This window comes from Saccoglossus kowalevskii, chromosome 8, assembly GCF_978046115.1.
Source record: "Saccoglossus kowalevskii chromosome 8, keSacKowa6.1, whole genome shotgun sequence".
NCBI lineage: Eukaryota > Metazoa > Hemichordata > Enteropneusta > Harrimaniidae > Saccoglossus > Saccoglossus kowalevskii.
The window spans coordinates 12,028,665-12,039,592 of NC_140648.1; the positions used below are offsets into that span (position 1 = coordinate 12,028,665).

The 10,928-nt window shown below is 35.7% G+C and overlaps 2 protein-coding genes across 2 annotated transcripts; one reads left to right on the forward strand and one right to left on the reverse strand.

Annotated features, from left to right (window-relative positions):
• Positions 1–1,817: 1,817 nt before the first annotated feature.
• Positions 1,818–6,837, reverse strand: LOC102806831 (uncharacterized). Its single transcript, XM_006821755.2, has 5 exons — positions 6,569–6,837; positions 5,406–5,541; positions 3,798–3,937; positions 3,047–3,130; positions 1,818–2,780 (listed from the first exon to the last, which is right to left on the reverse strand). The coding sequence occupies exons 1-5, from the start codon at positions 6,821–6,823 to the stop codon at positions 1,827–1,829; spliced, it is 1,569 nt and encodes a 522-aa protein (XP_006821818.1). The 5' UTR covers positions 6,824–6,837; the 3' UTR covers positions 1,818–1,826.
• Positions 6,838–7,038: 201 nt separating this feature from the next.
• On the forward strand, positions 7,039–10,922 carry LOC100374036 (coiled-coil domain-containing protein 166-like). The gene is made up of 7 exons (XM_002738947.4): positions 7,039–7,296; positions 7,589–7,642; positions 8,339–8,393; positions 8,614–8,758; positions 9,097–9,176; positions 9,309–9,485; positions 10,222–10,922. The coding sequence occupies exons 1-7, from the start codon at positions 7,157–7,159 to the stop codon at positions 10,489–10,491; spliced, it is 921 nt and encodes a 306-aa protein (XP_002738993.1). The 5' UTR covers positions 7,039–7,156; the 3' UTR covers positions 10,492–10,922.
• Positions 10,923–10,928: the final 6 nt, after the last annotated feature.

The following is a 10,928-nucleotide window of genomic DNA, read 5'->3' on the forward strand; positions in this document are numbered from 1 at the left end:
CATACCTTTAATATCTTAATATATGAATGAGTTGCCTTGCAGGGAAGTATCAATAAATGATTCACCATCTCATTGTATTGGTTGTTTGTGAATGAAGAGTTCTGCATGTTACTCAGACATCGAGTTGTATGAATATTTATCACATGTGATCATCCATGTGATATTGTGCTAATATTATACACTTTATCAAAATTTGAAACTCCAAAATATTGCTCATTTGCCGACGAGACAATATACCGTATACTAAATGCAAATTTTAATGTTTCTAGAATGTACTGAAATTTTAGACATCTGTTAAAGGTGATTTTAATATTGAAAATGCCAATCCAATCTTGCCAACAATTGGTTTCTCCCAGCTGAATGTAATGATCAATATTCAAAGGTTGTTGAAAAGTTGTGACTAATGTGGAGCTATACTTTTATCATTTGCAAATACATCAGAGTTGGTGTGGCATGCAAAAACGTTGTCCACATGTTTCATTAACACAAATGTGTGTATTTAATAGAACCTTGAACACCATTATTTTATCTTAGAGAGTGCGAACGAGTCCCTGTGTACGCATACAAAACGAGTGCGACGGTTTATACCACTTTTGGTCATGTGACCAATTATTCTGGCTATTCGCTTTTAATGGTAGTAAAAGTACAACTACCATTAATGTACTTGTAGCCATCCTTCAACTAGCAGCTATCGTTCTAACAGACCACTAATCTACTACAGCGGTTTTCATTCAGCAATTACTAGGAAAATACTTTCTTCCAGTACCATTTTACTTGTTTCTTTATTTTTAATACCCATGTACTAGAAGAGGACTCGAGTGGAGAGCAGAACACCCCCCCCCCTCGCTATTTAGCAAGACACGAATGTCAGTCCCAGTTATTTAATTATAAAATACTCCTGTTAAAATAATACATGGAACATCTGCAAACAATTAAATTAATATGTACTCTATGTGGGTATAACTCATCATAAAGTGATTTCCCTTATTCTGATAACTGAACTTTCATTGACCCGGGTGCAACCAAACTATCTATGATACATGCTCAAGGTCATTGTATATTACCAGGACCTGGGTTTGTTTCAGTATCGCCACTATAATTCCCATCAAAATGTAGCCCTGACACCCTCTTTAAAGGTTTCCACTGAGATTGGTAATGGTATGATCCCTCTGTCACTGATTCAGATCAAGGTTATGACATCACTAAAAACCCTAGCATAACAATCTAAGCTAATTATTTATTCTGAGCATGCTCAGTTGTTCTCTCATTGGTGTTGGGAGAGGTAATTTTGGATGAAAAACATGAAAAAGACCAACTTAGGATTTTGAGATCTGGAAAAAAAAATTGTGTGCATATTCGGCAGAGACTTGTTCATCAACCTGCCAAGTTTCATCGATATCTGCTGCAGAATTCCCGGAAAAATGTTAGACGTCACAGACGAAAACTTGAAATAAAAAATTAATAGTCCGCCTTTCAGGCTGCACCTGAAACGGGGACTGAAAAGCAGGTTGCTTGTGGTTGGAAGTGTTGTTTACTATGATATGTACATGATTCAGGTATGACATCTACATGACATTGGCCCATTGTCCTATACGACCTAAAACTCACTCTCTTCGCAGTATTACTTTACATTAACGGTAGTTAATGGCCTGTTTGGAGTCAAACCTTGGACGTTTACTAGCACCTTGACCCCAAACAGGCCATTAACTACCATTAAATTTAGTTCTGATAAATGTCATGACATCATCAATAATTTATGTAAATTGTTTGTAGTCATATTTATACAGTGGGTAAAAAAAACACCAAAGACGCATTGGTTTTGTAAACTATGTTTTATCTGAACACATCATAACCATGACAACATTGTCGCCTCTTATCAGCATCTGGTTCACATGTCTGCGAATAAAATCGCCTCTGACGATTGTCCTCTTTCTCTGTACATGATTTTTGTTTGTTTTTTGTTCAAATGTACTCATCACAGAGCCACCCATAGTCTCCTTTGATTCTCCCACACAAACAGTTTCTGAAGTTGTTGTATTAGTACAACTCCCAGCAGTTGTTATTTCTGAAGTGACTGTTCTAGATGCGCGACATACCCCTGCAGTGGCTGTTCCAGATGCTTTACATACTCCAGTAGTATTTTCCTCTTTCCTGCTGATAACCGCTGATTCCCCTTCTGATTTAAACTCAACTTCCTTTAGTTTAGTTTTTTCAACAATCGTTTTACTTGAATCATTACATTCTGTTGGTGTGCCATCTGTAGATAAAAAGTCCAATTCTGACTCCCTATCTTTCAAAACATCTTCATCAGCTTGAGTTCCCATTTTCAAATCGTTTTTTTCACCCACACATTCTTCTACCACCCTATCTTCATCACCTTGGTTTATCGTTATCAAATCCTTTTTTTCATCCTCGCATTCCTCCACTGCATCATCTGTCATCGCTATAACAACGTCAGAATTACTCTCCTCATCTTGACCCAACAGAGCAAGCTTTTCCTGAAGTGAAGCTAGCTCACTTTCTAAAACAGACAGATCATCTGGTTCTTTATTCCCATTGTTCTGATGTGTGTCTGTTTTCTGTTTCCTATTGTGCCTTTCCTTTTTCTTTTTGCCCCGCGTTGTATGAGGGGCATCAACTGTAACAGTTTTTTTGTCAACATCACAAGCAGAACTATCATCCTTAGCATCTGTTCTTTGCTTCTCTGTGGGTCTGATATCATCTGATGCTGGTGTTGACTGTCCACCAATATCCTCTTTATACACACTGTTCTCGATTAGCTGGAAAAACAAAGAGGGGGAAAAAAAAAAAAAAAAAAGTATCGTAAAATCTGTATTAGAAGATGTATCCCAAGTACAATGTACAATTCTAATTGATGTCACTGTTTCTAAGACTTTTCAGTAAGACTAAATTTAATTATGAATTATCAATTGTCATACAATGATGGAAACTGAGACTTCTGAGTACCTTATGGGACTGATTATTTCTACATATATTTCTGCAGCTGTTCAACGTTGACCAACAGGAAATGTATTGGCTAGCCTACCTTCCTACATGTAAGGCGTTCTTCATTGTACAATTTCTTTCCTAAAGATGGTTTCTTGTAGACTTCATCAACATCAACCATTGCCTGAGGGAATGGATGCAATAGGATGAATCACATTATTTTAGTTACAGTGTGTACACTTACCTGCTTCAACAGCAGGTCATTATATTATATGAAAGGCTATGTGTTTTTTATGCACTGTCCACACCATAGTTTTGCGACACCTATGTGAAAGTTTCCTTCATGGTCTATCGTAGGTGGTGCCTATGATACAACTGTTATCCTGCTATTGGTATAAACATGATAGCGTACTTTCAACATGCAGAACATCCTAATGACAATATCCCAAAAAACTATTAAGAAAAGAATGTTAAAATATAATTTTTTGTGTCTCAAAATATAATATTTGTTCTATTTGAAGTGCATGTAAAAGTCCCATTAAAAGTTGACATCAACACATTACTGTGAGCATTAGGTGTCCCACCAACAACAATTTTCAGCTTTCACACACCCCTAGTGGGAATGAACTGCCAACAAAGTAAATACAGTTACTGCAGAGAAACCATTGTAATATGCAAATTAGGTACTGCTAACATTTGGAGTTTTAAAATCAAATTGCTTTTCAATAATTGTGGCATAGTAGATGGCGATGTGTTAACCAGTCATTGACATAGAACTGTTATACGATACACAGTGACTTTCACAAAGATGTGAAATATATCAGCTAAAACGGTCATGAAAGTAAACATACCAGGTTCCAATACTTATCATAAGCTACTAAGTACCCAGTGCACATTCCACGGAGACCTTTGAAAGTACGAGTACATACTCGGATCCGTAGTTTATCTTCCACTGAGCGATATAGCATTGACATTGGTCCCTGGTTTTCTTCTGTGAAAAAAAATTGTTAAAAATGATTCTTTTTTAAATACATTTACCCTTGGGGGCGAGCTACGTCACAGAACGTTGTACGTTGCTAAGATGCACACAACTCTACCATGTATTTCTATGGGCTCTGCGCGAGCTGCTGTGGAGCGCCAGTCGAAGAGCCGGTGAAACTAGCTAAAGTCAAGGAAACAGCACAAATGCGACTTTGAATTAATTCTAAGCAACAACATTCACATATGTTGCACATGTAGGGGTAATCTTGTTTCACTGTTCAGCAGAGTGTGAACAACAATCCCAAAGTGCATTTGTTTTCACTGTGATGGTTGCTAGGCTGCGAAAATACCTGGATGTCTGCCCCCCCCCCCCCCCAAGGATACAAATATTTCTCATCTATTGTCTAATAATATTGTTATTACTAATATATGATATTAGAGTGATACCGTTGTCATGTTTATAAATTTGATAGCTGCCAGTTTTTGTTGTTGCACATTTACAGACAACCTAGAAAATTAAAATATTAAAAAATGTGTTTTATGCTTGGCATAGTCAAAGGCTTTTGCAAAGTGTCCTGGACAACGTTATGGCTATTCAAATTCAAAGTGGTAACTACGGTAACTGGCTGTAAAAGTGTTAGAACAGTGTACAAGTAAATATGGAAAGCTTTCTTATAAACCAATAACATAGGTTGGTAGACACCTACACCCATGCTTTCCAACTTGTTCAATGTTTATGGGGATCAATTAATCAAATTAGTTGACAAATTGGAAGTTTTGATACACATTTTCTTGTACTGTATATACATAATCAAAGTTTTATAAGACGAGGGATGAGGGTATGCAACTGGTGCAACATGTGATGAAGATCTGGATATATAGCCTCATGAAATAATCACAAATCACATTCCTGGAAATACTAATAAAAATTACACTATTTATTGTAAAATACAACATATAATCATTGCTGTGATATTCATGGTTACATTGACTTTGGTATGACATAATTGACCTGTAAGTTGAAGAAAACATGTTTACTGGAACTTTGCTGGAGCAGTTTACTACAGTGCAACATGCAAGGAAATAACTCTTGTTGTTTAGAAGCATATTTATAGTATATCTGGGCTATTAAGGTTGTTTTTTCTTTCAGAAAATTGCAGGCAAAGAAAATTCTCTGGGAAAACAAACAATTTTTAAAAATATGTGATTATCTTATTTTATTCAAGCCTTGCCTGACCATCATATTTGCTGCGAATATTGTAAAAACAATCAGACGCCATTGGCTATCATTTCCTTGACTTTTAACATACAAATGAATGGCTTTATTGTATGTTGTTGCTCACATGAATTAGATAAAAAAGTATGGTCACCTATATGTATGGTATGGAATTTCAAACACTCACAAAAATGAAACAAAAAAAAAGTGATAATTTTTTCACTCTCATTAAAAATTAGATTAAAAATAACTGAATACAAACCTTCCATTCTACTGAGGACGTTCCTTTTACTGGCATAACGACCATATTGACCAGCCCTCGCCATTCCAGGCTCAATATCTTCATCATTGTCACTGTCTCTTTTGGTAGAGTCAATTATACGCTCTGTGCATATTCTCTGTCAGAACACAAAGTTTATTGGTAATTAGAAATTAGAAATGTATTGTTGACATTAAATCTAAGAACCGGAGGATGCCCTGGGGTTCAAGCACAGTCCCTCTATCTATGATAGTGGGATTGTGGTGAAAATGACTAAAATACAGCATTTCTAAAACAAAACAAATCACAAATACTATTATCTTTTTTGTAAACATATACCACATTTCTTCAGTATTTTACTAATGCGTGTAACAAATATATGGCTGATACACAGGTTGTCAGTATACCTCGTCTCTTAAAAACAAAAACAAAATGTACAATCTTGCAACTATTGTAAATAGCAGTAGACTAAATTTGTCTGCAAACACTAGTATACATTTCCTAAAATTGTTGTCTGCTAAATGTGTGATCACTTTGTGGAATTTGATGGGAGCCTACCTAGCCAATGAATGAGACTGGTTTCAAATAAAAGGTCTATAATTATTCATACTCTTGAATAGACGTCAATGATTATAGAAAACTTAAATTAGACTATTTTGGGCGTCACGAATAGATTAAAATCTGGAAAATGACACCAAAATAATAAAAAAACGCCTTAAAAAACTGCCGAATTTATGGCAGAATCTGGTACTGTGCTGGTATGTATAAACATGGGTTTGTTGACTTTAATGTATTTATTTATTAATAAATTACTTTCATTAAATTTCCCAAATTATTTGTGGAGATTTGTTGAGACTGTCACTATTGAGTATGTTTGATCACAGAAAAGACTTTGACAAAAAAATGTAATCTAAATTTTGTCGAGGCATTCGTTTAGTGGTCTGAGAGTCAATCATGGAGAAGTGAAAGATTACGTAATGCGTGATCCCTGGTGGAAAGTGGGCGTGACGTTGTTATTGTCCAAGCGCAGGTGCTGCGTTGTATGTATTGCATATAATATATATATAATATAACGCAAACATTACAAACTACAATGTAAATAGTACGCAGGACGAACATGCTTTTGATGTTAGTGGGAAAATAAACTTGTAATAGACAATATTTACCTGCAACAGTTCGGCACGTGTTTTGGTCGCCGAAGTCTTCGCCGGCTTCTTGCTCCGCGTTCCTGGCACCTCTCCGGTAAGCATGTACCTCTCATATTCAGCAACGTTGTTGAATTGCCTCACTGCTGGGCGTGGCACAGTTACGTCTTTGGAGTAAAGAGCAGTAAGAGGCTGAAATTTCGGAGAAGTTAAATCTATCTTCTCACGTTCCTCGTCGTCGGGCGCAGCCATTTTGAATTCCTGAGTCTCGCTCATAACGTGATTTCGCGAGAAGTGATACCAAAGGCAATCACAATTTTACAGTCTACTCATTCACATTTGAAAATTTAAACTTTATTTAATTTCAAATCGATTTATCCACTGTAGCTATATTTTATGAATGTCAATAACAAATTAATAAACCAAGAATATTTATAAGCACATTTCTCATTTTTTCACCAAGAAACATGACTATCAATACAAATTACAATCAAGGATAATGAGCTACAAAGAAGTAAATCATCTCGGTATCAAAAAGGTTTGTTTTGCCTTGGCAACGCTAATTTTCCTGTGTTTTTTTTGTGGACTTGAGCTTTTATACTGACGACAATGCCACCAAAGAAAGGAAAGGGGAAAGGGAAGGGAAAAGGCAAAAAAGGAAAGAAAGCTGCAGCAGCTGCAGAAGGTGGAGACGAGGGACCAGTTGAGCCACCAAAGCCCACCGAGAAGGAACTGCTTCTCCGAGCAGAGTAAGTAAATAAATAAATTGACTTTCAAGAGAACCATTTAAATGTATGGGTGGTTTAATATGTGATTAAAATGGTAGATTCCCAGGAAATATGCAGTATTAAATCAAATGCTATTATTAAACCCTTTTTCTTCTACATTGAGTCTTGTAATGACATAATAAACAATAAAAATCCGACATTTACTATTTGTCGCAATTTGCACAAATACTTTACATAATATTCTCAAGACCCCACTTAAACTTCAAACAAACAAAATGTATGCATAATGATGATGTAAACTTTTCTCAAACAGATTAGAATCACTGACAGAGGAATTAGCTGGATTAAAGAAAAGAGTGGAAGAATTGTATCCTTTCAATAAAAATAAATTTTTTAAAATATTTCAAAACCACATTGCCTTGCACGCATAACCGCGAAAACGAACACCAGTAAACTTGGGGCGAACCGACTTTGGGGCGAACTGACTGTGGGGCGAACTGACTTTGGGGCGAACTGGTCTGGGGCGAATGTGCATTGGGGCGAACTGACTGACCACCCACCGCTAATACTAGTACTGTAAGCTGTGTCTGACCTTCTCTTTTTACCTCCAGGGTCTGACCCAAGCAATAGTACAGTGGTTTGCCTGTTTGCCACACACCAGGAAGGCTGTGGGTTATATTTTCAAAGTGGACATTACTCAGCAGTATAAATCAGATGACAGTACATCTGTCTTGCTTTTCAAACATGCGGTATTTGGTTTGGGTGACCAGTTTGCATGTGCATATGCAATAAGCACAGTTGTTGTTGATGTCTGAAACAGTCACAAAAAACTGTCATTGTATCTCTGAACCACGGTTACTAAAACCGTGTCTGAACTGAACCCAGAGTTCTATTAATTGTTGGTATTAACTAGGATACCACCTTTTTGTGGAAGTTCAGTTGTACATGCATGTGTACATACCTCATTTAGCTATTAGACTTTCATAAAGATTGAAGGGATTGGTTGGATGATCATGTTAATTGAACTACATGAAACAGTTTAGTCTCTTAACTAAATTGACAGACGTCATGAAAATGAATGGTTACAACAGGAAGCCCATCAAACTAGAGTGGAAAGTGTAAGTATAATGTCCCTTATTTTTGTTATCAAGTCAACACTTGTTCTGGCACCAGGTGGTAAACATATATTGTATATTTTAATAAATTTAATGCCAATTCACAGTTTGTATATACATGTAGTATTTTGTCAGCCTGATTTTCGGCTAGGAATGCCATTCCTCTTTTATTGAATGCCGATTGGTGCAATGTTATAACGCAAATCTCTTACTTTGTCAACAGCATGAGTACATGTCTTATATGTCAAAGAAAACCCACAAGAGACAAACAACTATCATCACATTAACAGATCAAAACCAAAAAGAAATAGAAGACATTAACAAACAGAAAGAAGAAATGTTAAAAGAATATGAAGAGAAGAAACAAGGTATATCTTTTTATTTTTCAGATCAGGTATAAATGTATGATATCTGCTTCTTTAGTATTTGGTGATTTCTTACACTGCCAGACTTAATTGATCGTGTTAACTGCCCTTAGCATTTTTGCCCACCATAAAGTCAATCTCAGTGATGCTGTCAAGAGTAATCATTGTATTTTTGGTATCTTGTTCTTGATTGGCTGGCCAACAGTCAGACCAATCAGAGATCAGCTTTTTGTTGATAGGTTTTTCATGTATATAATTATGCTTTGTGTATATGCTTCAACTCCACTGCAATGTTCTTTAGTTATTACTTAAATTTGGTGATTTTTTTTTTACATCAACAGCCCTTAGAAACATACTTCTGGAAAAAGAAGCAGAATTAGCCAAGACAAAAAAGGAACTTGATGATTTGGAGGAATTCAAGGTAATAGAACCCAACCTCATTCTTTTCTGCTCATTTATGTTTTAATCAGCTGTACAGTATTAATATGATTCTAATAAATACTAGTTTTCAAATAACAATCCTATTCACTGTTGATCTTTACTGTGTTTTTAGCGGCTTCAAGCTGATCAGGTGCAAAGAATAAAAGATCTTGAGAAAGAAGTGATGAAAATGCGTGGTAAACACACTGATACTATACAAAAACTCAAAACACAGTTCTTGTCCGAGAAGAGGAATTACCAACAGGATTCTGAGTCTAAAGTCAACGAACTGGCTAAACAAGCTAACAGGGTAAGATTTTCTTCAAGTCTTGTTATTGTTTTGACAATAAAAAGATGACTAACATAAGAAATTATGCAGTGTGGTGAGTGATTGATTGCTATTAATATTCATGAGCTGCAATATCATATGGACAGTTTGTATGGAAGATGGTATATTCAAGTCATCAATAATCGGTGAAAATAAATACCATACAAAACACCCAAAAAGTCTTTTCAGCAAAAATTAATTCCAGCTAAAATATAGTAGTTTATCAAATGCCAACTAAATAGTCACACAATGATAACAATAGAAAATTGTGTTGATGCACATTATGAGAAAAGACACAAAATCATAAGCGGTGGTCAGAGAGAGAGAGAGAGAGGCTTAGTCGCTCAAGATGGTAATGTATTTGACATTTTGTCCTCAAACCTATGTTTACATGACAAAAATTTTTCAATCTGATTTTCAATAGATGGCGCTCTCTGGAGACCTAGACGTCACACCCCACAGCCATATTTTATCACTTGCAAGTGATTTAATATACAATGTTGGTATATAGCGTACATGGTATGCTTCCCATGTCCACATTTCAACGATGACTGTTACTAATTGGAACTAATGACAGTCACACAGGAAATGTTTTTTTTATAAAATCAGAGAAAAAGGATCCACAGTTACAGCTATTGTTGCTTTAAATGACATTGATTATTGGCAAGATAATAAATGTGTATTATCACTCAATGTTATTTCTGGTCTTGCTTTGCAGGAAGCTCTGCACTGTCTGAATGAACACACGTCAAGGATAAAAGATGAAAACAGAGAGCTCAGAAGAGAATTACTGAAACTGATCCAGACAACTCGAGCACTCCATGAACATAAACAAGAACTGGAAGATCAAAGAAAGCAACTCATGAGAGAGCAGCAATATGGCAATGACTTAAAAACATTGAAAAATAGCCGTCAACATAAAGTATTGAAATCTTTTGGATTGTTGGGAGATGAAGATTCGGAGAGGGGGAGCAGTGCATGTAGCTAAACATTAGCTATTAGCTGTACTGAGGGACACAGCAAGTAATTAGTGTCTACCCATAATATTCCAATCTTTCAAATTATATACCACTTTATATTACATTTGCACAATGCAAATAGAACACAAGGGGATTGAGCTTTTACACATCTTAGCATGCTCGACTGTCCCTTCAGCCTTTGTAAAAATGTTATGTGATCTTATGTAAGCTATGTTTCAAAATGTTCATGGTATGTTTTGATATTTATCTACTTTTGTACAAAAATTTGCTTGTGGTATGTCACTGTTCATTCTACCATAAATTTAAAATTGGTATTGTAAATAACTTTATTGTTATCAGGCAATTTTGTCCTAACACTGTAACAGAAATGTGAATTAATTGTAATGTGCAGTTTATTTTTACCGTCCATTTAATGATTAAAAATAAACTTCTGAGACAATGAGTG